Raw genomic sequence first — 26,602 nt, 5'->3', positions numbered from 1 at the left:
CATAATATCCCATTACAGATTGTTGTGAGCCACCATGTGGTTGCTGGGAATTGAACTCAGGACCTCTGGAAGAGCAGTCAGTGCTCTTAACCACTGAGCCATCTCTTCAGCCCCATTAATATCTTCTTAAAAAATTTTTTTTGAGACAGGATCTGAGGTATCCCAGGTAGGCCTTAAGCTATGTAGGCAAAGAGTGTGGGATTACAGGTTTAGGGGGCTCTGTAGATCAAACCCAGGGCCTTGTATGCACTGGGCGAGCCCTCTACTCGTTGAGCTGTGTGTTGATCCCTCCTCTCATTACTTTGGCCCCGATGTCTTTCCAACTTTTCTCTCCTGATGTCTCTTCTAGGTAAATACTTCATTTACCCAGTGGCATTCAAAGAAATGATCCCATCAGGATTTTGTCTGAAGTATCGTAAAACTGGAAGTGACTCTGAAGTTGACAGCTCTCTCTGACTCACTCTCCTCAACCACCCATGAGGTGCGTTTTTATTTACTCAGCCCCTTTCTGGCAGGCAGCAGCTCCCCACCATCCCAGCCCGAGACTGTCTAGAGCCACTTGGCCTCACTTGCCCTGAGTCTCTCGGCAGCAGCCTGACACCTGTGACCATGCTCTGGGCCATCTGTGACCTTTGTGGCGTTTTGATATAGTTCATGTGTTTAAATGTTTTATTTTACATTTATGGGAGCTTTGTCTACATGTATGTCTGTGCATTGTGGTTCTGGCTGATAGCCATTGAAGCCAGAAAAAGGCATCAGATCCCTTGGGACTGGACTTCCAGATGGTTGTGAGCCACACTGTGGGTGCTGGGAATTGAACCTGGGTCCTCTAAAAGAACAGTCAGTGCTTTTAATTGCAGAGCCATTTCTCTGGTCTCAAGTATTTTTTGATTACCCATAAGTTATGGCTCTCTGTCCCTGTCATTGTGACATGTCTTGTCTCAATTCATAACCTCTTATGGGCTCCTCCATGTGGACCTGGGCTGGAGAGATGGGTCGGCCATTAAAGGCGCACATCAACAAGACGTGGACTTCATGCAGTCTTAAGCTACAGATGCCAGTGGGATAGAGTGTAGGTGTCAGTAGATCCCGGAGCTGAACTGTGACATACACTGCAGCCACTGAGAGCCGCTTTCAATGACAGTGTCATACAGAGCAGATGGAGCTGAAGCATCCTCACACAGGAAGTGTAGGCTGCTCTCGTCTTCCTGAGGGCAAAGCAGTGGTACATGTGTAACATGGGGCCCACTACCCAGACAGTAAAACCATTGTTATCTCCTAGTGACATCTGTGAACTTTACAGTCAGAGAGGAAGTTGAGTTTGTCTGCTAGTCATTCAACTAAAAATGCAAGCAAGAGGTTGGTGAGCACACGGGTGGCAAAGGGACCAAGGGAAGCATGTGACATTTTGTCAGTTTTTTTTCCTCTTGGACTTAGGTGTGTCACTTAGCGGTTAACTGATGCCATAGAAGTGGATGAAGTTTCTATTCGCCTCTGTTCCTAGAAGGGGGCTCACCTCAGTGTGTGGCATTCAAAGACAAAGTCGCTGTGTTAGTGTCTGTCCTGGGCTTACTGTCACACAGCTTCAATGACAGAACAGGTTTCATTGTCTCTCTGCCCCGGAGTGTAGGAGGTCCAAGATCAAAGCAATACAGGAACTTGTGATTCATTTTGGGGACTCTGTCCTAGGCCTGGTGAGAAGCTAGAGTCTTCCCCCCTGTATCCTCAGTGACCTCTGATCAAAGTAATATTGGATAAGGGACCCCTCAATTGAAAGGTCTTTCTCTAATATAAATGTTCATCAGGGCTCCAGCATATGAGTGTTTGGAGGGACACAGTTCATCTAGCAATGGCGCGCCCTTGCTGTGTGGAAGCCTCAACCTGACAGCTCGCTTTGTGGGATTTGATTAGCTCTGTGGTGGGAGGTCTTCATGTGGTTGGAAGACAGCTTCAGCTTCTGTTGGGCTCTGATTCTCAGCCCCGGTCTTTCTGATCTGCAGCCGGGCTGTATACTTGTTCTGTGAAGATGCCTGAAACTGAGGTAGCGGTGGTCCGTTCCCCACAGCTATCTTCCAGTAATACGTGGTTTCCAAGTAACAAGTGGGTGGTGTTGGATCGGGACCACAGGGTCCTTAGAATCTTGCAGCCACCTGCTAGAGAGTTTACACTGATGCTGGTGGGGTTGTCTGTGAAGTACAATGTGTTCCCGTGGCAGCCACCTTCAGGGCTGGGGAGGTTCCTCTGAGTAGGAAGGGGCCTCTTCCCATGTGGTTTGCAGATCTCTCCGTGGGTGCTTCTTGCTGTTTGCATCAATCGTACCCTGTGTGTGTCCTGTGCCCTTGGGAGTTATATATGGAATGTATATACAACATATAGTCTGGCCACAGGCCAACTCTCTATGCACATAGGTGTCTGTCTGCATTCCCCACTGTTTAACAGTTTCACGGCACATTCAGATTTGCCAGGACTTCCCTTAAGACAGTGTCATTGTGTAGCACTGGCCACCTTGGATCTCATGGAGGTCGGCCTGCCTCTGTCTCCTAAGTACTGGAATTAAGTCTGGGTGCCACTATGCCCCAATTTGAAACCTCCTTAAATGTTTAGAAGAATATGTAGCAGCTTTAAAAGCCATAGACAGCCTACTGCCAGTTCCCAGCCTATGTCACACCACAGTTAGCCTGGGGTTGGGGGGGGGGCAGTGCTTGTAGTTATCCTATGAGGGTGTGTGAGTGTGTGTGTGTGTGTGTGTGTGGTGGGGGATGGGGTGTCGGTCGGGGTCGGGGGAGCTCATCAGATACACCCCAGCATTCATCCAGAACTCCCTTTTTCTTGCAACTTTTTTTTTTTTTAAAGATTTATTCATTCATTATATGTAAGTACACTGTAGCTGTCTTCAGACACTCCAGAAGAGGGAGTCAGATCTTGTTACGGATGGTTGTGAGCCACCATGTGGTTGCTGGGATTTGAACTCTGGACCTTTGAAAGAACATTCGGGTGCTCTTACCCACTGAGCCATCTCACCAGCCCTTCTTGCAACTTTTACGAATGTACAATGGTTCCTAAGAGAAACTGGTCTCCCAGGAAGGTCAGGGTCACAAGGTGGGGCACTTGTCCAGGTGCAGGTGACATATTGGCAGGAAGTAGAACCGTTGCTAGACAGAGTTTACTGCAGAAGCTTTGCAGTAGCCGCAGAGTCCAGGCTTGCCCCTTGGCTGATGGCTTCTCTGTCACAGTGAGGTCTTCTGCCCTTGGTGGGAGACAAGGAGAAGAGGGCCTAATAACCCCTCCTCCCCGGCTCCCTGGAGTTTAATGCCAGTCCTGTCCTGTGTTCTTCTGCTTGTTTTTGTTTTTGTTTTTGTTTTTGTTTTTTTTAGAGCGGCTAACTGACCATGTAGATTCTGCAGGAAACCAAAGCTTCCTTGATTTTGTGACGTTGTTCAGCCCTTCACCTCCCAGGCTGGGGGTTCAGCTTTCACAGGAGGGTGTGTGTAGCTCTCTGTACAGGTCCTTGTTGTGAGTTAGTGGGTCACGAGGGGACACCTGATATGAAAGCCCTGGAATCCGGCTGAGTTTTCTTTCCTGCATTTGCAGGTGTGCTCCTCAGGTTTTATGAATTAGCACGTGAAGCTAAAATGATGTGGGATAGCCCCACTGCGGAGCTGGCCGAATCCGTGCAGTTTAAAAGCTATTTTAAGTTAGTATATATACATGACAGATTCATAAGTGCATATAAGAATCCATGGTTAGCTCTGCTGCCTAGCATACAGGAAACCCACATGACGGCGCAGATCTGTGATACCAGTGCTCTCTCTGGAGATGGAGGCAGGAGGATTTGAAGCTCAAAAGGTCATCCTTGGCTATATAGCAACATAGTGAGTCCCAGGGCAGCCTTGGGAGGGGTGGTAGGGGATCTACTTTGTTGTCACTGCATTTAGTGGCACAGTCCAAGGGCACAGATGCTGTCCCTGGCCTGTCATGCAAACCCAAATGTAAGCTTAATTTTAACAGGAAGAACCAGTAGCCTAGAGGTCACCCGATCTCCCTTCATAAATACTTTCAGGAAACCCTCCATTTACTAAAAATAATAATTACTTGGAAAGTCCTTTTCCCCATGAAATCCTGTCAGCCACTAAATGGGCCAAATCAATCGTTCGCTTTAAATATTCAAAATACCTTGCTTCTTAATTTATTCAAAACAGAAGTTTTAGCTACTGGAACTTTTACCACACTCATTAACTGGCTTCCAGTAGGTGCATAAATAAAACAGTATGGTGTCCATAGCTTTGCCTTGTGATACAAAGAGATGCAGGGGGGAAAAAAAACCTCCCTGAATACACAGAGGCTAGGAGATCTGTCCAGCAAATATGTATAACACACATGCACAAAATGTTTATGCAAGTGCAAACACACAAACACACACACACACACACACACACACACACACACACACACACACAGAGAGAGAGAGAGAGAAAAAAACAGTCATGGTTATTTCCGGCAGAGCACATATAGATTGTGGGTTGGAGGATGCCCCTAGGATCAAGACACGGGTATGGAAGTGGGGGAAAGGTCCCCATGTTGCAGCAAAATGCTTAGCAACATTGTTCATGGGAAACAGAACAGATAAAGAATGGAGTTGGCTAAGTAGCTCTGGTTATCTCTGTTAGCATTCTGTCTAAGCTCCACTTCACAGTTACCTGGCAACAGCCAGGTAGGCCTGGCCTGGCCCAGGATAAAAGGGGCTGCTTGCCCCTCCTCTCTCTCTCTTACTCTTGCTTCCCTCTTTCTTCTCTCCTGCCCTCTTGGGCTCTTCCCTTCCCCCTCTCTCCACGTGCTCATGGCCATGGCCGGCCTCTACTTCTCTACTCTCTCTCTCTCTCTCTCTCTCTCTCTCTCTCTCTCTCTCTCTCTCTCTGTCTTTCTCTGCCTCTACTACTCCCTTAATTCCCCTTTCCATGCCCTGAATAAACTCTATTCTATACTATACCTGCCATGTGACTGATCCCTCAGGGGGATGGGATGCCTGAGGCATGTGTCCACTGAGACACCCCCTTCCCCCACACCTCACCACACCCCCAAAGAACATATTCTATATCTCTTTATCTTTTTACAAATATGTTAATCTCTGTGTGCAGTATCAAAGTATCACCAAGTTTCTCCTTTTTGCTTATAGTTAAATGGAAGAGGAGACAGATACATTGAAGGGAGGAACCGATACATTTAAGAAACAAACATCTTGGTTCTGAAAAATTTGAAAACCCTTAGCCCAGATGGTGCTAGATACTAAAATAAAGAGATCCGCCAAATGAGCTGGAAGAAAAAAACCACCAGGCACAGGCCAGCTTCCAGGAAATACATTTTACCAACAACCACACAAGCTTAGGGGAGGACCCTAAGCATCAGAGGAGAATGCAGTGCAAGCCATGCCAGGATCACAGCCTTATAGGATCATTCAGTTAAATTTGTGTCATTTTGTTACAGAACAATAGGAAATTGCCAACCCTCCTTAGAAGGCTACAAGGGCTAGTTCTGACCTCTGTGTGCACTCTTTGATGTTCATGAGATGGAAGTATTCACAGTATTTGAGCATTATTATCTCAGACAAGTAATTTGAAGCAATTTGATTTCCTGAGGGTTATCAGCAGAAACCACGAATAGATCAGATGTTTGCCATGCATACTGGGAAGAGGGGGACAGGGAGATAATGTGGCCAGGGTAGGGACTGCAAGTCTTTCTAATGACAGAATGAGAAGCACTGTGCCCACTGTTTCAGGTGGTGACAGACAGAGAGAGGGTGGTTCTCACCTGTGCTTAACCCAGGTGTCAGCCTCATTGGCTCGCTCCGTGTAGTTCTCTGGCAAGAAGCCCCGGCAGCCAGTCCGATGTGAGATCCCAATGGCCCAGCCCTCACTGGCCTCTTCTTGCTGAGTGGGGTCCACGAAGATGTAGTCACCAGCACTGAGCATTAGCTCGTCTGCATTCTGGGGTTTGTACTGGAACAGTGCCTTCAGGGTCTAGAGAGGAGGCAGGAGACCCATGTCTTAGTGAGGGTTCTCTGTGAAGCAAAAGCCCCAGGAGGCCAGATACCAGTCTGTCTCGCCTTCAGTCTCCTCTGATGTGTCTAATGTCTCCAAGGTCCCTTCATGCCTTTGCCTAATGATACACAGTGTGGAACATAGCCAAATGCTGCAGCTTAGAAATCTTAGGGTGAACTTAGAAAGAAAGTTTAACGTCTATCTTCTTCCTTCTACCCATCCACCCACTCACTCACCAACCTATGTCTACATTCATTTGTCTACCTACTCACGTTTGTCTATTCTTCTGACCACCTACCACCATCTACCCATTCATTCCTCCATCCATCCACTCAAACGCTCATATTCCCATTTATGTATGTATCTATGTATCTATCTATGCATGTATGTACGTATGTATGTATCTATATATCTACCTACCTACCTACCTATCTATGTATCTATCTACCTACCTACCTATCTGTGTATCTATCTATCTATCTATCTATCTATCTATCTATCTATCTATCTATCTATCTATCTGTGCATGTATGTATGTATGTATGTATGTATTAATCCTATGCAGCTATGTATTATCTATGTATCTATTTATGTATCTATCTGTGTATGTATGTATCTATCCATCCATCCATCCACCCATCCATCTACTTATTCATCCATTTACCTACCCATTTTCTAATTCATTCATCTATTTGGTTACCCATCCATTCATTTACTCATCTGTCCACCATCCCATCTACCTAGCCACTCATTCTGTCCATCTACTCATCTATCCATTCCCTCTCATTCATTTATCAATCCATCCATTAAGACATTTATCTATCTACCCATGAATTTCTCCACCCATTTATCCATTCATCTATCCAAATATATATATCTACCTCCCTTGGTGTGTCACCATTTACCTTATGACAGGGAATGCTGTGCCTCCCTTATACTTATTCCCTGTGGGACATACTTTCTTCCTTAACCACACAGCTCTTAGGAAAGGAAACCTTGGCATGAAGCCTACCAAAACCATTACAGATTATAAATTAACAAGCAGACCATGTATTAACACACCTTGGCAACAGGCTTTCTGAATACCATGGGAGTGCTTTCATTGTCTTTTGAAATGATTGTATGTGCCCAACTCATCTATAAAAGGATGCTACTTCTAAACAGTAATAAGGAGAGGGCTCTAGCAGAGGGGAGCCCCCTCTTTTTGTCAGGGAAGATTGTAGGAGTGAGTGCTGTCAGGGGAACATTTATTCATTTCCAATCAGTAAGAAAGGCTGGGCCAGCCTACCATCCAGGCCAGGTTCTCTCACCTGGTAGTGCACAAAACGCATATCTCGGGAGTATAGGGCAGCTGTCCATTGGCAGGAGTGGCTGGGCTGGATGGCTCTGGCCAGCTGCTCCAGGGTCCTTTGATGGTGAGGGTAGAACTTATGGGCCAAGGTCAGGTGCAGCTGCTTGGTGCAGGGCTTGATGGTACAGTCTGTGGAGTCAAGAAAATGCAGGATGCTGAGTATCTCATCTCGAATGTCAAGCAAACATACATGTTAGGTACCCATTCTGAATGTCAGGTGGGAATAGGGGTGCCGAGAACCTGTCTCTGAGTGTCAATGCTACCTGCCTGGAACAGGCAGAAACCTCTCCTAGTCATGTGTCTGTTCTACTGCGCCGGCTCCTTAGTGTTGGCGCTTTCTTGACAAAGCAAGGACCGGGCTCTCCCTATGAGAAAGGTTGGGTGCTTGGGGTTTTCGAAAAACACAAAAACAAAAACAAAGGACAGGCACAGAGATGTAGCTCAAGGTCTTCCGAGCTCTTAGGCTGCAAGCTAGCTTGAAATGCAGTAAAATGGACCCTTTGCTCTCTGGTGCACACATGACTGGGGCCTAGACTCTCAGTTGGTGTTCTTTGGTTTTGGTTTTGATTTGAGACAGGATCTGATGTGTCCTAGACTGCTTTGAACTTGTTACATAGCTGAGGATGACTTTGAACTTCTGGACTTCCTGCCTCTGTCTCCCGAGTGCCAGGATCACCAGTATGAATCTACATCCCTGGTTTATGTGTTGCTAGCCATTGAACCCAGGGCCTCACTGTTGCTAGGAGAACACTCTACCCTCTGAGCTATGTCTCCAGCCCCGGTCAATGCCTCTTGCTTAAAGAAGGGTCTCCTTGAGCGATGGACATAAAACCTGCAGCCTGTCTAATGCTCATTAGACTTTCCTCACTGGAGGCCTGGTAGCGCTGAAGCCCAGTGCGTTGTGATGACCTCTGCCCTTGAGAACGCCTCAGCTCCAGGTTGGCTTTTGAGTCTTTCAGGTTGGTAAGCAAGAGAGGACAGTCTCTCAGGACAGTCAGAGCTGGTGTCAGCGGGACCACAAACATTATAGACTCTGCGGAGGCAGTCTGGTGTCTTTGAAGAAATGACAGACTTTGCTGTGGACCTATATCAAGGCTCTTCTGTCCTTGTCACCACAGGGGCCTTGGCTGAGAGTTATGCTGTGATTTAGTTTCCTTTGCGACAGCTAGGACTTGAGAATAAAGATGGCTAATTCCAGGACTCTGGGGTCCACTGTGCCCAAGAGCTGCTTGCCACCTCTTCATCCAGGTCAGGAAGCAAACAGGACGTGTTATTCCCCTAATGAAAGCAAGGAGGAGGGACCATGATGCTAGATGACATTTAGCAGCCAGCTGGACCCTGACCAGGTCCCTGAGCCCTAAGCTGGGGAAGCAGCCAGTGCAGGTGGCAAGAAGGTATGTATGTGTAGGAAATCCTTTTCGTGACACTTTTTAGTAGTTCGGGCGGGTGTGCTCCCCGTGTGAGTGAGCACAGCCTTGAAAAGACCTGGCCTGGCTTCCCCAGAGACCCAGGGGTGAGTCATGCTGACTCCTGAATAGGCTTTTGTTTTTCCTCTATTGCTCTGTGTACCTGGGTTCAGTTTCACCGAGAGAGGCAGTGTGGGCAGGGAGGGACTTGGGACACTTGAGCTGTCATCTCAGGAGAGTCTCCTAGCCTCTCAGGTCAGATTGAGGTTTAACCTGGAAAGGCAGGAAGAGCCTGCTCAGGGTATGGATGTGAGCTCAGGGCCAGCTTCCCCAGGAAGTGAGGCCTTGGTAGTATTCAAAGAGGCATAATGTAAAGTTTCAGGCCATCAGGATGGGTAAGCATGACACTTCCTTTTGCAACGGAATACCCAAACTGGGTGGTGTAAAACAACAGGCGTGTATTGTCTCAGGCCAGAAGCTCAAAAATCAAGATGTGGGCGGGGCCACATTCCTTCCAAAGGCTCTGGGGTTGGGTTCTCTGGTGTCCTCCAGCTCCTGGATTCCTGGTGGCCTCAGGCATCCCTTGGCTGTGGCTCCATCCTGCCCATCTCAGACTCTGTGGTCAAGTGGCCTCCTTGTTATCGCCATGTGTCTTTTGCAGGACCATGTTATTGATTTAGGTTTCAATCACCAGTTATTGATTTAGGATCACTTTACTCCAGAGTGACCTCATCTTAATTAATTGAATCTTTAAAGAGCCCACTGCTAAGTAAGGTTCCATTCTGAGGTTCCTGGTGGGAGGGGACCCTGTGTAACCTAGGAGAGGGACGCTGGGCAGGGATTTCTAATGGGCAGATTCAAGTTTCCTCTTTCTTTCTTTCTTTTTTTTTGTCTCTTTCTTCCTTCCCTCCCCCTCTCCCTCCTTCCCCTCCCTCCTTTCCTTCCTTCCCTCTTTCTTTCTTTCTTTCTTTCTTTCTTTCTTTCTTTCTTTCTTTCTTTCTTTCTTCCTTCCTTCCTTCCCCCCCCCTCTCTCTCTTTCTCTCTTTCTCTCTTTCTTCCTGCTTCTCAAGACAGGGTCTTATGTAATAAAGGCAGGACTCAAACTAGCTTCGTAGTGACGGCTGCTCTTGAACTTCTGATCCTCCTGCCTCCCCTTTCTGGATTACAGGTGTATGGACCTCATGTCTGGAGTATGCACCACTAAGGGTCAAACCACATGCCCTGGCAAGCACTCTACCAACTGAGATATACCCCCTGCAACTCCCCCCAGCCCCCTTTTAAGGTGAGACCTATAGGACCCATCTGGGGACAAAAGCCAAACTCGGCAGATGGTCATTAAAGGACTCACAGGAGCTGATCCATCAAGGCCTTAGATGTGGCTCTGCTGGGACCCAAAGGGTTCAGTGTGTCTGCCCACAGCTGGGGTTGCCTACCTGCCAGGACTGCCGCCTCTGTGGCAAACGCCATGGCGAATTCCCGGATGGCGTCAGCGGGGCTGTCGTTGATGAAGAAGCCGAGGTAGCTGATGGAAGAATGGAGAACAAGAGGAACCAGGGTGGGGAAGGAGCCCAGGATCCTGTCCCCTGCACGTCTCAGAGCCTCATACAAACACTCCACCTTCTGGTCTTCACACTAAGGGAAGAGAAGCAAAGAATGGGTGTCCTCAGGACTTGTTGAATTCATTCACCTGTTGAGAATTAAGGCTTAATCACTATGGACTAGTCTCTGTCCACGACACTGGGTTTCTCCCTATCCAGCCCCTGCAGTTATGGAGTGAAGGGTCGTCACCACCCCCACCTCCAAGTCTTCTGCTCAGTTATCTGAGGCATCTTGGAGAAGAGTCTTCTTGGAATATGATTTCCCCTTTACATGCCAAGGTTGGAAGTCCCCTGTCACTGCCCCCCTGTTGCCTCCTGAGTCAGCCTTCTTTCTTTTCCCTTTGCATATGTTAGCTTCTGGAATTCTCTAGTCAACTCCCAGGAAGCTCACAGTGCCCCCTGAGGGATCCCATCTCAGACCTCCAGAAGACAATGGTTTAGTTTTGACCCCAGAGAGCTCCCAGTCTCAGGCACTCAGGGAAAAACTTCTGGAAACTTCTTTCTTGCGCATCATGCTTTGTGTTCCCTTAGCACTGCGGAGTGGCAGGCTCTGCCCTGATGTCCCAGCAGTAGGTAGGTCCTTCTTTAGCTCATCAAGTAGAGGTGTAGAAGAAATGGCGGTGGGTCCTCCCCTTTGGCCTCAGGCCCTCTTCTCTTTGTCCAACAACTGTGCATCCTCTTTCCTTGACAGTGCTCCCTAGGGAGGCTGCTAACTTGGCCATTTTTTTTTTTCCACAGAGGGCTAGGTCCTAACTTAGGGAAGACCCTGGTTTATGTCCAGCCAAATCAGCATCCTTTAGTCCTTCATCACACAGGGGGGTTCTTGCTCTGTTTAGGACTTTGCTAGTCTCTGGGTGGACAAGGACCAGGGGTAATATCTGCCTTCCTAGAGGGGCATATCACCTTCATATCACCCAGATGTGCTCCTAGAGATATTGACAATAAGATGCATAGAGCCTGGGATTTTACCTTCTTCTGCCTGGAGAGCTGAAGACTCTAAAATGAATTGGGTCCTGAAGGATGAACTGAAGTTGACGAGGGGGAAGGAAAAGATCCCACAAAGCAGACAGCTCATGCTAATGTCTTGATTAGAATAAATCAGTTGTGTTCTATTGTTGCCAAGTTACCAGAGAACACTGCCGTTAGCTGAAGTGGTGAGCATTTAAGGCCTCTGGAGTAGACTTACCGTGAAAAAGTCACAGAGTGTCACGTGAGGGAAGACCTCATGTGCTCTGTTCTTTGCACACTGCCGCCTGCTCTCTCTCCAGAACTCTTGGAGTTTTTCCAGCAAGGGGCCCGTGGGGCAGAGGAAGAGAGCGTACTCCTGAGGGATGGGGTCATCCAGAGAAGGGTCATTGCAGTGACCATGCAGCCTGCAACAGAAAACCCCATCATATCAATCGGATGTGTCTCCACTGAAGACATGCAACAGCGGCAACACCAGCCCACAGTTAGGGATATGTTGATCTCACACAAAAACATCAGTGCTGTGGCCATCCCTTCAAGATGGCACCCAGTGGTGGGGCTGTTGGCTCTAGGCTAGACCAATGTGTACCTGGTATCAGTCCCATTACAGTCTGGCTCTGCAGCCAAAGGTCCAGATGACAAAGAGACCCAGACCCCAACCTTCAGAAGAGTGCTGGTCTTTCACATTTTAACTTTACCACTGACTTCAAATTAAATGGAAAAATTTAAATCACAAAAGATTGGACAACAGCCGGGTGGTGGTGCATGCCTTTAATCCCAGCACTTGGGAGGCAGAGGCAGGCAGATTTCTGAGTTTGAAGCCAGCCTGGTCTATAGAATGAGTTCCAGGACAGCCAAAGCTACAGAGAGAAAACCTGTCTTGAAAAAAAAAACCAAAAAAACAAAAAAAAAACAAAAAACAAAAAACAAAGAAAGAAAGAAAGAAAGAAAGAAAGAAAGAAAGAAAGAAAGAAAGAAAGAAAGAAAGAAGATTGGACAACATTTAAGTGAATACTAGTGGGGTTTTTTTTTACTCAAAAAGTATTTATTTATTTTGATGAAAAACAGCATTTATTTGTTGAGACAGATCTCTCTATATACCTGGTGGGCCTGGGGGTGATTCTGTTTGTCTCAGCCTCCTCACTGCTGGGACTGCAGGTGTGAGCCACCACCCCTAGCTAAGAAAACCACTCTAAATAGAAGAAAGATCGCCAAATACGAGCTCATCACAAAATAAATAAAATAAATAAAAATGGAAGAAACAGAACTTCTCTTATGGGTCAAATTAAGATAGGCATTTATTTCAAAGTTTCAATGTTGTTCTCTATTGTGTCAAAAGTACAGCGAGGCCACAGGTTGTAGCTGTGCAACCATTGCTTAGTGCAATCTGCCAGCACTTGCAGAGGAAAGCACTCAATGTCTTAAATGAATAATTCTACTTCAAGACAAGAAGAGCAAGAAGCATAGGCCAAAAAATTCACATGGGAAAATCTCTGTATGGCAATAGCTAAGCAGCAGTCAGCTTACTTGGCGCACACACTCATTCGAGAACTTCCGGTGACCGACACTTGCCTGTGATGTCTCATTATGCTAGGAAGTGGGGTGCTCTCACCAGGCATACATCTTGTATGTAAGCAAGTTCACTCGATAATCTGCGGCAGAGCTGAGCCTGCATCTCTTGTCTCCCCCTATAACTCTTTCCTGAGCTCATCCCAATGGTGCATTTGCAGCAGATCGAGCGAGCATGTGTGTTTGTATAAATCATGAGTTAGTTCAAGCCATTCCGTGACCTGCATTTTGGGCTCTTTCATGTGGAGAATAGACATCTAGGTACATTGCCAGAGTGAGGATTACCAAGGCTGCCTCACAACCCACCGTACACATATGGAACATCGCCTCTACTCATTTCCAAATCCAGGGACATTTTGTTTGCATTGCTGTGAAGAGACGCTATGACCTCAGCAACTCTTACAAAGGAAAACATTTCACTGGGGCTGGCTTACAGTTCAGAGGTTTAGTCCATTATTGTCATGGCGGGAAGCACAGTGGCATGTAGGCAGACATGGTGCAGGAGAAGGAGCAGGGAAAGCTCCACATCTGGAGCCAATGGCAGCAGGAAGAGATCCTGAGCCACTGGTCTGGTGAGCATCTGAGACCTCAATGCCCACCCCCAGTGACACACTTCCTATAACAAGGCCACACCTCCTGATAATGCCACACCCTATAGGTCAAACATTCACCTACACGAGTCTGTGGGGGCCATTCCTATTCAAACCACCACACCTCTCGACTACTTTCATGTTTCCAGAGCTTCCGGCACAGTGATCAAGAGCTCGGTGGATAGCTGATTTTTTAAAAGGTCTCTACATAGACATGGAACTCCCTCTGCCTGTGCTCCCTCTACTTGTGCTCCATCTGTCTGTGCCTCCTCTGCCTGTGCTCCCTCTACTTATGCTCCTTCTGCCTGTGCTCCATCTGTCTGTGCCTCCTCTGCCTGTGCCCCCTCTGCCTGTGCCCCCTCTGCCTGTGTGCCCTCTGCCTGTGTGTCCTTTGCCTGTGTGTCCTCTGCCTGTGCCCCCTCTGCCTGTGTCCCCTCTGCCTGTGTGCCCTTTGCCTGTGTGTCCTCTGCCTGTGTGTCCTCTGCCTGAGCTCCCTCTGCCTGTGTGCCTTCTGCCTGTGCTCCCTCTGCCTGTGTGTCCTCTGCCTGTGCCCCTTCTGCCTGTGCCTCCTCTGCCTGTGCTCCCTCTGTCTGTGCCCCTTCTGCCTGTGCCCCTTCTGCCTGTGCCTCCTCTGCCTGTGCTCCCTCTGCCTGTGTTCCCTCTGCCTGTGTGTCCTTTGCCTGTGTGTCTTCTGCCTGTGCTCCCTCTGCCTGTGTGTCCTCTGCCTGTGCCCCCTCTGCCTGTGTCCCCTTTGCCTGTGTGCCCTCTGCCTGTGTGCTCTCTGCCTGTGTGTCCTCTGCCTGTGCCCCCTCTGCCTGAGCTCCCTCTGCCTGTGTGTCCTTTGCCTGTGTGTCCTCTGCCTGTGTGTCCTCTGCCTGTGCCCCCTCTGCGTGTGCTCCCTCTACTTGTGCTCCTTCTGCCTGTGCTCCATCTGCCTGTGCCTCCTCTGCCTGTGCTCCCTCTGTCTGTGTGTCCTCTGCCTGTGCTCCATCTGTCTGTGCCCCCTCTGTCTGTGCCCCTTCTGCCTGTACTCCATCTGCCTGTGCCTCCTCTGCCTGTGTGTCCTCTGCCTGTGCCCCCTCTGCCTGTACACCCATACCTCTGCCTGTGCAGCCTCTAGCTGTGAGCCCTCTGCCTTGACACCCTCGGCCTGTAGTCTTATAGGTTCTCCTAGAACACAGAACCCCAGCCCATTCGCAGGCTTCTATTCAGAGTTAGAAGAGATTTGTTTAGTTTAGGTAGGGTTGGGCATGGAACCCGGTGGCATGACAAATATTGATTGCTTATTTGCTAGAGTCTAGAATCAATCTTATAAAACAGACCGCCAGACTCCACCATGAGGGAAAGTCTAGGCCAGGTCAACTGAGGAAGGAAGTCTCAACCTGAATGAATGACTGAGTGGCACCATCCCACAGACAGGGAAATGGGGGCCAGTGAGCTGAGTGCAGGCGGTTGGAGGGACCTGCATCTCTGAGCGTGCTTCAGGCACCAACATTCATTTCTCCCAGCTTCCTCGCTGTGGATATGAAGAGGCCAGCTGTCTCACACACTAGCCACATCACATGGCTTTCCCACCAAGATGGTGGCATGGGACGTGCACCGTCAAAATACTCCCAGATAAGCCCCTCCTTCTTTAAGTTGCCTTTGTAGGGCATGTAGAGAGCCCAGCTCCCCACACTGCTGAGCCACAGCCGAGCCCAGGATCTGCTTTTTATTGTTGTTCGACTTTCATTGTGGCTTCTTCAGATACGAGCGGGAGGGACTTCCCAGCTGCGTGGAAGGATGATGCCAAGTGACACCAAGGCTTGGGAGGAGCTCCTAAAAACAAGGACCCCCCCAATCTCACCCCCAGGCAGGTGACTGGAGTGTGAGTTAAGGAGGGACAGCTTTCCTTAACCCCACTCCAGGTGTACCCTTTGATACCTTGGGAATTCATGACTCTCTTTAAATTTTTCTCCATTGCAGCAGCCTGTGAGTATGTGGATCTTATAGCAACAAAAATGGCACCTTCCTGCTTATTTAACATATATCACAAACATGAATCTTTTTTTGAGTCAAATTTGGATTAAATCAGATGTGTGTTTGTGTGCGCGTGCACACACACACACAGACACATGCACTTCCTTGCACTTATGTGCAAGGGGTAGAAGCCAGGATGTTTGCAGGATCTGTGCAGAGTCCTAAATCTGGCTTTCAAGTCAGAAAAAAAAATCTCTAGATTCTCCTGTAATGTCTTAAAGGTGGGTTTCGTTGTTTCTCTGGGCTCAGAACTGGTGCAAATACTGGTGCAAATGGATGTCATTTTGAGTCACTTCCACAGGCACCCCATCCCACTCAGAAGACCCTCCTGGGGTATAGAGTCTCAGCGGTGAAGTCACCCAAGCCCCCCGTAACCCCGCAGCTCCCCTTCCGCTCACCAGTCTGCTGCCGCCTCGGCTGTCTTCCTCCCTGTGGCCGCTAGTGCTTTGAGCCTGTGGAACATGAACATGGGACAGTCAAGGCCCGGCCGTCTCTTCTTTGGAAGGGTTGGGTTCTGGCAGTGAAATGGCTGCTCACTGACACTGTGTCCTACCAGGGCCAAGCTCCTGGCCTTCCCATGAGTGCCTTTATGCCAAGATCTCCATCTTTCGCACAGTGACTCATGCCACACCCTAAATCCCATGGCGCTTAGAACCTGACCTCTGGTTTCTTGCCTTCCTCTCTCTGCACCCTGCTACCCTGCGACAAAGCCAACGCAATCCATCTACTGTGGATGCTCACCTGGCTGAGACAGGCTGCGTTCCTGGCTTAGCGTGTACTGCCCTGACAGGTGCTCAGCAGGAAGCATTCCTTACCCAACCACTGGGCAGACATATCCACATCCCTCGCCTGTGTCCCCCCACCCCAGCTGCTCACTGATGCTTTCCTCATGGCCCTGGTGTGTCTTACTCACTCTGGGGCCTAGGATGTAAATATGTTGACTTGAATTTGGCTGAGTTGGGTCAACAAGACCAGAATGGGCCACAGACCCAACCATCATTGGCTGATACAGCTGGTCCCCATTGGAATCCAATGTAATGCCGCCCAGTAGTACTGCTATTTGTGCGAGGGACAATGGGGATGTAGCCACCTGGAGAGGCCACGACAGAGAGGTCAGAAACATGAGCCCCTCTGAGCCCTGCCTAAGAGCCTTAAGACACACAGGTGTTTATCGGTTTAATCTAGCAGGGATTTTGAAGGTGAGGCCACCCTACAGCTTGAGCAGAAAAACAGAGTGGGTCTCAGAGGCCTTGGGAGCTGGCTCCTGTCCTACCTAGGTTTGCCACAGGCTACTCTTTAGGCCTTGGTGTTCTCATCTGCAGCTGGATGGTGATCATGTGACCATCGGCTTCCTGGTGGGTTCTGTTCCCCATTTAGTGACCACGAAGCCCTAATGTTGGGAGGAGAAGAGACTAGCTTCAATACCATGTCCTCCATGGTAGCCAGGGTCTTATTATCTCATCGAAGGGCTATTTGGCTCACTCCCTGAGATCCGGGTTCCCTGAAGCACACCTCCGACTTGTGTCTCCGTGGGAGTAAGGATCTGAGAGGACCACCGCTAAGCGGATGTTCTAACCATGGTCAGTAGCTTCTCATTCCTCTCTGAGCGCAGGGGGACTTGGATGAGCCCGGTGGTGCTGAGCCAAGCTGTCTCTGGAATTTCTCATGCATTCTATTTTGTCACTAGATATTCCAGATATTTTCCCAAAAGACAAGTGACTTTCCCTGGGCTGCTTAGAAACTCAAATGGTAATTCTCGAGAGAGACCCTAGCCTTAGAGCCTCGTGTCAGAGTCAGACACCTTGAAATGTCACTGTAAGAGTCACCGATCTGCAGGAGGGTAACATTTGCCCTCCCCCTGCCCCCAACCCCTACCAAGTGGGCAGCCAGAGGCCCACATGGCTTCTAATGTGCACGTGTCTCTATCAGTCAGGCTCCGGGGCCCTGGCAGTTGCAGTACTCACGCGGTATGTGTGGGGAAGCCCATGGCCAGGAGGGGATCCAGGAGTGAGGGGGTGCTGCGGCCCTTGAGCTTGTTGGAGACCTTGGCATAGAGCTGCGTCTCCCCCGCAGCCATGTCTTCCTGCTTGCTGTACAAGAGGCGCCTGCTCACTGCAAGGACTAGATAAAGTGAGAGAGGAGAGGGAGGCAGGCTGAGGCTGTGAAGAAAAACCTCAAGCCTTTTTTGATCTCTCTGACACAAGTGAATATCCTGTTTGCACAATGTTCGGGGCTTGAATTCTCCTTGCCGGCCCACAACAGTGGCTTCCAAACCCACCAGCTTCCACAGTGCGGTCTGGGCCGAAGTTCATCACTGGGATCTGCTGTGTGCTTGGGAAGCACTTGGGAGGAGGACCTGGGAGTGTGGGGGAGGGAGGAGCAGAAGGAGAGAGCAGGAGTCTGGAACAGGCTTCTCTCATGGGTTCTGCCGGGCACCCATCCTCACCACCCTGGACCTTAGCCTCCATGTCTGCAGACTAAACACCGGTATTCACTCTATGTGCTCCCTCTGCTTGCTTATAAAAACTTTTTTAAAAAAAGATTTAATTGACCTGTTGTTGTTGTTTTGAAGTGAGAACTTTAAACATTAAGCACTACGTATGTAGCACGAGGGATTTCCGTAAAGTGACTCCATTCCCTCTTTCCCCCAGAACCAATGAAACAGTAATGTAAATCCCACAGCATTTAAGTTCTACAGCCACCTTTGTAATGGACAGTTGGCAGTGTCTGGAGACATGTGCAGTTGTCAAAGCTCTGAGAGGGGTGGCAACTAGCAGATGTCAACCACAGATGCCACAGGACCCAGGACTGTCTGTACAGCAAAGGGCGGTCTTGTCCAATGTCAGCAATGCAGGTTACGAAACCCTGCTCCAGAACTTTCCAGATCCTTAGAAGCATCCCAACCCCACCTTGACTCTCTCTCCCCCTCCCCTACAAATCTCTCTTGTGCGTTAATTTCAAGCCACATGGAACCAGAACACTGGAACACATGCTCTATCATGACTGGTCTCTTCTCTTCTCTTCTCTTCTCTTCTCGTCTCGTCTCGTCTCGTCTCGTCTCGTCTCGTCTCGTCTCGTCTCGTCTCGTCTCTTTCTTTTCTTTTTGTGATGCCAGGGATTGAATCCAGAGCCCCATCCACGCTAGGCAACTGCTTTAACCCCTTAGCGTTCCCTGTCTTGATTCTCGGCTCCAAATGATGTTTCTGGGATTCACCCATGCTCTTGCTTGCTTGCAGTTCATTGCCATCCTGAGTAACATCCTACTAAACAGTGCCTGATTCTTCCATCTGCTTCTTTGCTGAAGTACATGTGGGCAGAAGCGACAGTCTGCCCTCCGGCCAGAAGAGGATGAGAGGCTTGTTAGTTTTTGGGTTTTTTGTTTTTTTATTTTATTTTATTTTATTTTATTTTTTTATCACTCTGTGGAAGCTCTGGTTGACATCTTCTGCATCCTGTTTGAGAAACAGCTGTTTACCCATGCCAGTGAACACGGTCTCCTCCAGTTTGTTCTAGAAGTTTGTATGTAGTTGTCATTCCTGTTGAGCTCCGTGAGGGTTCGTGTATGGTGCATTACCGTACACTGTCACAGTTGTGTATCACAGATACACAATCACCTCGGGAATGGTTCCAGGTGGGGCTAAAGGTTGTTTATTCTCCGTTGACTAGAGATCAGCACGTGCCAGCGGATCGTCAGCCGTGTGACGGACAGATGTAGTTTGCTTCTGGCTCTTTCTGATTTGTTCATTTTAAACCACTATGTGCTCCCTTTTAAACCACTATGGTGTGAGAGTGTGCTGATTTTGCGTCTGTGAGGTTGTTCTCCGTTCTTAGCTCTTTTATGTAAAATCAAAGAGCGGGCCGCATATGTACCTAGGAGGGTGCAGGTGACTCACATATATGTCAGTCAACTGTCAATAATCGGGCGCTCTAACTCCCCAGGAAGGGCTGCTGCTTCAGTAACAATACTTGGGAATTGCACGACACGTGTGGAGTTAATTCAAAATGGATGACAGGCTTGAATGTAAAGTCTGATGCTATCAAACCCGTCAAAGAAAGCCTAGAAGAAAAATACGCGTTGTGTTTTCATTTATAAAACTTTCTTGGGGCATAATAGGAGAAACCCGCGATCTTTTATTCTTCCACATCAGGCTTCGTCAAAGTCGTAAAACATCTGCTCTTTGAAAAGCATTGTAAAGGAAACGAAAGGAAAAAGAAGCCACAGCATAGGAGAAAATGTCCCCCGCCTACATACTTGGTCTGACACCCAGAATGTACAGTGTATGCATGCATTCTTACAGCTAATGAAAGAACCAGGAAGCATGGAGAAGAGACAGGAGCAGTGATGAAAGATGCCCAATCTCATCCATCACTGAGGGATGTTGAAGAAGACCAAGCACAGTTCTATAGCACCTGCTGGACTTGGAGCTCAAGTCAAAAGGACCAATAAGGTCAGGCTTCAACAAGGCGAGGGACCTCTTGAAACACCCGTGCTTTTGGTGGGATTGTAACTCATCCAATTACTTTGGGAAACTCCCTGATGCAATGTCTTATAAAGGTCCACATACATTTACGACCCAACTAATTCTGATGTTTAGATTCTACCAGGGAAAAGTGAAAATGTGTGTCTCCACAAGAAAAAAACCATTTTTGAACGCCCATGGTGGCTTTACTCATTAGCATCCCAAATTGGAAACGATCTGAATAGTCCAACTATTGTGAACAGACACACAGCAGTTGTGCGCTCTGGGTAGCTGTGCCCACCCACAGGAAGCACCACAGCCCTGCTCCCTACAACACGAATGAAGAGAAGCACTCCCTGTGCTGAGCACCGGGGCCCAGGCTCCATCACACTTTCATATGGATTTATTTAGATGACATTTAGACATATAGCTTCAAAGAGCTGATCAGTGGTTGCCTGAGGCAGGGTGGGAGGGAGTTGTGGGCGGAGGGACCTGACTGAGCGGTGTCTACACAGGTGTCTTTTTTTTATTTTTTATTTTTTGTACAAACCGAGTATTTAGAATGGACACATTAGACAGCCTGTCAATTAAGCCTCAGTAAAACTGACCTTAAGAAATAAAAGCAATGCTAAAGATAACAAAAACCGAATGCACTAATTAATTACGTTTGCCAGAAACAATCCGTGAGGTGAGACGGAATCCGCAGATCATTCGGGAGAGAACTGACGTTTTAAGGGTAGTATGTCTTTGATTCCATGAATATGGTATGTTTCTCTGCTTAATTTCTCCTGATACTGGGTGGTAGTTTTCAGTTTCTTCTCTTTGTGTGTGTGTGTGTGTGTGTGTGCATGCTCTGTTGTGTACCTATGGGTGCGTGCATGCAGTGGCCTTATGTGGAGATCAGAGGGCACATAAGTAGCGTTGCTTCTCCCCTGCCAACTCTGAGTAGGTTCTAGGAATCAAATTCAGGTTACCAGGCTTGTATGACCAGCACTTTACCCACTTTTGATGCTATTATAAATGATATAGGTATATAATAAATTTTATGCATATAGAATTTAAATAATAAATAAATAATAAAATAAACTATGGATAAATCAATTAAATAAATAATAAATTAAGATAGACCATGCATGAATTAATTAAAATCAATAACAAAATGCACGAATACTGCATTAATTAATTAATATATTTATGAACATATGTATGACATAGGCTTTCATCATATAGCTAGGCTGGCTTGGAACTCATTAGGCAGTACAGTGTGACCTTGAACTCCTGATCCTTCTGCCCCTGCCTTTCAAATCTGTGCATTCTAGTAGGGTACCACCATGCCTAATTTTAAATAATATTTAATAGACATCTGTACTTAATCTTTATGTGTGTGGGTATTTTGCCTGCATATGTGCATGTGTACCACGTGAATGTCTTGTGCCCACGGAGGCCAGAAGAGGCCATCAGATCCCCTGAAACTGGAATACCAGTAGTTGTAGGCTACCGTGACCATGTAGACTGCCTTGTGGATTTGGGAACTGAACCTGGCTCCTCTGCAAGAGCTGTGGAACTCTCAACCACGGAGCTCCCCCCCCACCCCAAATGGCACTTTAAAACAATAACTGCTTCCAGTTTTGGCATTGATAGAGAAATACAACTGATTTTTGTATAAGGATCCTACACTCAAAGTGCTTGCTAGGTAGGTTTCCTTATTATTCCTGGAGCTGCGGAGATTCTTTTACACTTTTTACAGACTTAATGTGATCTGTTCTCCAGGTAACAGCAGCTTTCCTCTTCCTTTCAAGTCGTTGTTGTCACATTAGGGCTATATGGGATTCTATTATATCACAATTTGCCATACTATTCCAGTGCAGGCAAAATGGGCTTCTTAATGCTATACCAATCTGGTTTCCTAAGATTAATTATTAATTAAGAGTCATCTCACACACACACACACACACACACACACATGAGCACACACATGTATTCTTATGCACTTTACGACCAATCACTGGACTCAATGTCTAATAGCATGTGTTTAAGGGGCTCCGCATCAGTGTTTGTGAATTAGCTTGATCAGCTGCTCTTTGGTTTCTTTTGTTTGTTTGTTTGTTTGTTGTTTTTCGAGACAGGGTTTCTCTATGTAGCCCTGGATGTCCTGGCACTCACTCTGTAGACCAGGCTGGCCTCGAACTCAGAAATCCACCTGCCTCTGCCTCCCAAGTGCTGGGATTAAAGGCATGCACTGCCACATTCAGCTTCATTCTTGTTGCTCCATGGCTCTTTCACTTTTTCTTTTATATTTTCTTCTTTTTATCTGGTTTATCCTTTTTTCCTTCCAATCTTCTTTCTTTTCTGTCTCTTTAGCTTTCTTTCTGAGTTTATTGTACCATGTGGGATCCCAAATAAGACACTGAATGGATGTGATAGCTTCTCCATGCTGCTCCCTACTGTAGAGACATTTTAATATCTTTAAACTTTATTTAATTAATTCCCCCTCTCTATGTATATATAAATATACACACACATATATATATGTATATACACATATATGTATATAAATATATATGCACACACATATGTATATATACATATACACAGATATACATATTTGTAGGGCAGTGGGCTGTGCACAGACAGCCTAGTCTCCAGTTGAGAACAGGCCTTGAACCTCAGAGCCCCGGTGGGTGGAGATTTCCACCTTCATGGGATGGCAGGAGTTTGGCCATGCCTCTTGGGCACCTGGCTCCTGTCATGTAGCTACAACCTCTCACCCCCACCCCCTCTCCGGCAGAGAGGTGTGTGACTATCAGTCATTCAATGTCCCAAGCTTCTGGCTTTCTGGCTAGACTCCACCCCCACAGTTATCTGACTATAGCCAGGTATGCTCCTCCCCATAGTTACCTGATAGCCCATCCCACTATAAAAGGGGCTGTTTGGCCCCTCCTCCTTCTTTAATCTCTCACCTTTCTTACTCTCATCTCTAGCCCTCCTTCTCACACACCCCCCCCCAACATGGCCATGGCCGGCCTCTCCCTCTCTCTTTCTACCTTCTCTCTTTTTCCCCCACCTTTCTACAATAAAGCTCTAAAACCATAGACAGTCTCTGCTCATCAAGGCCCGCCGTGCTTGAACGCTTGGATAAGCTTTCCCCTAACGAGCTGTGTCTAACCTCCCACCAGAAGGCCTTCCTGTGCTCCAGCCATGGACCGAACCAAGGACTCTCGCCCACGTAGAAACCACACAGCCCCCTCTCCCCTTGCCCTCTCCTCCCTTCGGCCCCGGGTCTGAATGAGCCACCCCTGGGGCCCCCATTCTGTTCTCAGCTCTTCCGCGGCAGTGTCTAGCATAAGATGCCCAAGGCTGAGAACCTGGTACCTAGGACTGCCCCTTGTCCACCACTGCCGAGCTGGGGTTTAGTGGCTTCACACAGCCAGACACACACCTGGGGCCACGTGGAAAGCGTGCGGCAGTCCTCCCAAGTCCGCCTGCCCAGAGCACTGGAACTCTGGCAGATGCGGATTTTCCCCCACTCCCTTTATTCCCCCACACCCACTGCTCTGCATATATATATGTGTGTGTATACACACACACACACACACACACACACACACACACAACTTCTTAAATTATCACATTCTTTACTTTTAATTGAAATTTTTATCTGTGTGTATGTATGCACACACATTTGAGGGTGCCAGGAGGAGGCATTGGGAACCCTGAAGCAGGAGCTACAGGCAGTTGTGAGTCTTCTAACATGGGCCCTAGGAACCAGGCTCCATGCTCTGCAGGAATAACAAGTGCCCTTTGGAATTGGCTTTCCACATTTCCCAGCATGCAGTGCAGCGCTGTGGCTGTGAACTCACACCTGACTCTGGATTTGACCATTCTACAATCTACACCCTTTGAGTCATATCCCCCTACTTCCTCTCTGTCCACCTGAACTCCATGAACCCCACCACAACCATTATGCTCTCTGCCACATTCTTTTTTTTTTTTTTTTTGCATATCCCACAACTAAGGGTTAGCCAGCAGTCTCTCCACCTGGCTGTGGTGGAATCCAGGTCCCACTCATTCTCCCTTTCCACTCAGGGATCCAAGAGGAATTTTCCTGTCAACTTATTTATCTTGAATTTGAATGTTTGAAATAGACAAAGTTGCTATCATCAAGGCAAAACTCATCTCTTGCTCCAAAGGGAATTAAGAGATGGTTTCATTGTGATTCGGCTGTGAGTCACATGGCTTCAAGTTACTCCCGATGACAAGGCTTCACTGTGGAAATGTTACATGAACTTTTGATAGTCCCAGAACAAAAGGTAGTCTAAATGAAGGCATTTTCAAATACATTGCCAGGGACATCAGATAGATGGGTTACAGGAAAGCGGGGCTATCTCTTCTGTAAGTCTCGGGTGCCATCTGATGCCATGCTTAGCCTTAGGGCTGGTGGAGCTGCTGGTCTGCCGAATAAATGCATGGTTTTACTTGTTAGTTGAAGGAATGCCAGGTCAGGTACAGAGGTGAGCGACAAATGACCATGAAGGGGATTAAAGATAGCCCAAGATGATCTGCCTCTTGATCTGCAACATTCCAGCATGTGCAAGTGCACACATACTCTCTCTCTCTCTCTCTCTCTCTCTCACACACACACACACACACACAACATACTCTCTCTCTCTCTCTCTCTCTCTCTCTCTCACACACACACACACACACACACACACACACACACACACACACCCCAAACCTCATAAGTTGTAGTCAGTCTATAAAATTCTTCAACACAGGTGAGGCTTTGTGAGGTATGTGTGTACAGGGGCTTCATTCCACGTTACTCTGAGAAAAATGTAAATATGAGGTCTGATAAATAGCTCCGTTCAAATATGGCTTTTCTCTTCCAAATAATAACGTTGAGAAGGTACATTTATATCCATAATATATTGAAATATGATATGTTTTGACCCACTTCTCTGTGCTCTCAGAACTTGAAGCCAGGGCAGCAGAAGGGTGAGTTTGAGGCTAGCCTGGGCTACACAATGTGATGTTGACTCATAAAACAGAGGGATAAAAGGAAGGAAGGAAGGAAGGAAGGAAGGAAGGAAGGAAGGAAGGAAGGAAGGAAGGAAGGAAGGAAGGAAAAGAAGAAGGGAGGAAAGGGGAGGAGGGAAATGCTCTAGCTGATTTATTCCTTTCCTCATACCTTAAAAAAAGTTGTCTTTCCAGTGTGTCACAGGAAAGACACCATCCAGGTCGTTCATCCACAACACTGGCAGGAGAGAACAGACTTCTATGCAAATTATGCTGAGCAGGCCGAGACCCTTCTGACCTCCATCTTGCATCCTGTTGGCTCTCAGCGGTGTGTTTATTCAATACCATTTGAACACCTATGTTCACAATCAGTCCTTCCTGGTCCCGGTCACTGTGGAGGCCATGACAGAACATTCTAGATGATCGTCTAAGAGGCTCCAATCCACAGAAAGAAAAGAGAGCTTCAGAGATAAGTCTCCTGTCATTGTCTCCAGAAATGTTCATCTTGGGACCCGGAGAGTCGTCGGAGATAAGAGAGGACCTGCAAGCATGGGGGATTTCAGTGAATCCAGACATTAAAGGGTAGGGTAGGTGGAGACAGGCAGGAAAATAGTCATTTGGGGGGGGGGCCTGGACAGCCCCCCCCCCACCCGCCCCCGCACGCATGCGCACGCACACAAACACACACATACCTCAGGTCTCACTACTCCTGGACTGGTCTAGAACCTGTTCTGTAGCCCATTGGCCTCAAACTCATGATCCTCCTGTCTCAGCATCTGGAGAAAGCACACGGTGAAAGCACACCACTTCCAAACACCTCTCCAGCTGTTGTCATCAGCACAGTGTAGCCACTGGGGCTCACACCTGCTGCAGCCTGCTCAAACTCTGTGTGTCTAGCTCTCTCACCCAGAACCTAACGAACGTGTCTGCTCTGCTGAGCTCATTCTGTCCCGGGTCCGTCTATCAGAGAGGAAGCAAACTGGAATCCTTTCTGACACTGCAGATTCTCTGAGCTGCACCTCAGACTCCCTGGCCGCCTCTGGCTCCAGGCACAGGGATTTCCTAGGGGGCACCTTCTCTCCTGGCTTTGAAGTCATGGTCGCCTACGACGAACAACCTAACCCTTATTTCACAGGACTAATGCTGTCATGTCTTGAGGACTCTGCTTCCCAGAGGTCATACTCTACACCATCATCTTCATCTCCTCCAGCACTCTGTATGGCCCAAGGCCCACATAGTTGAACACAGATGCACTGAGCACATAGAGACTCCTGCACTATAGACCTCCAAGTCTCTGCTCAGTACGTGACATCCTCTGGTCTCCAACTTTTGTCCTCGGGGCAGCTGTAGGACTCAACCAAGCCTCAGTCACCTGTGCTGATGTGCCCTTGTGTGGGGCTGTCTGCTTGGCACTGGGTATGGCCCTGCTGTTCACATTTGAACAAAACGAGTGTCCTCGGGGCCTACATTCTTCCGTGACGCTCCTATAATTCTGCCTTTGCTCATTTACAAGCTGCTCTCTCCTATCTCTGCGCCCATACTACCAGGGCTACCTGATAGCCACCTTCAGATTGAGTTACAGAGGCGCC

At 47.9% G+C, this 26,602-nt stretch overlaps 1 protein-coding gene across 2 annotated transcripts in view; it reads right to left on the bottom strand.

Moving 5' to 3' along the window:
* Ubash3a (ubiquitin associated and SH3 domain containing A) overlaps positions 1-17,658 on the bottom strand; it is a 33,959-nt gene extending 16,301 nt beyond the window's left edge. The window contains exons 1-6 of one of the 2 annotated variants that reach the window (XM_021149755.1): positions 17,499-17,658; positions 15,933-15,986; positions 11,577-11,763; positions 10,226-10,424; positions 7,346-7,515; positions 5,806-6,014 (exon numbers count right to left, since the gene is read on the bottom strand). In XM_021149755.1, the coding sequence (XP_021005414.1) occupies positions 5,806-6,014; positions 7,346-7,515; positions 10,226-10,424; positions 11,577-11,763; positions 15,933-15,986; positions 17,499-17,611 (932 nt within the window). In that variant the 5' untranslated portion in view covers positions 17,612-17,658. The remainder of the gene's footprint in view (positions 1-5,805; positions 6,015-7,345; positions 7,516-10,225; positions 10,425-11,576; positions 11,764-15,932; positions 15,987-17,498) is intronic. The other variant, XM_021149756.2, reaches the window with a different exon arrangement.
* Positions 17,659-26,602: the final 8,944 nt, after the last annotated feature.

Source organism: Mus caroli, chromosome 17 (assembly GCF_900094665.2).
Source record: "Mus caroli chromosome 17, CAROLI_EIJ_v1.1, whole genome shotgun sequence".
Lineage (NCBI taxonomy): Eukaryota > Metazoa > Chordata > Mammalia > Rodentia > Muridae > Mus > Mus caroli.
The sequence above is the reverse complement of the archived record's forward strand: the minus strand, read 5'-3'. Positions and strand labels throughout refer to the sequence as shown.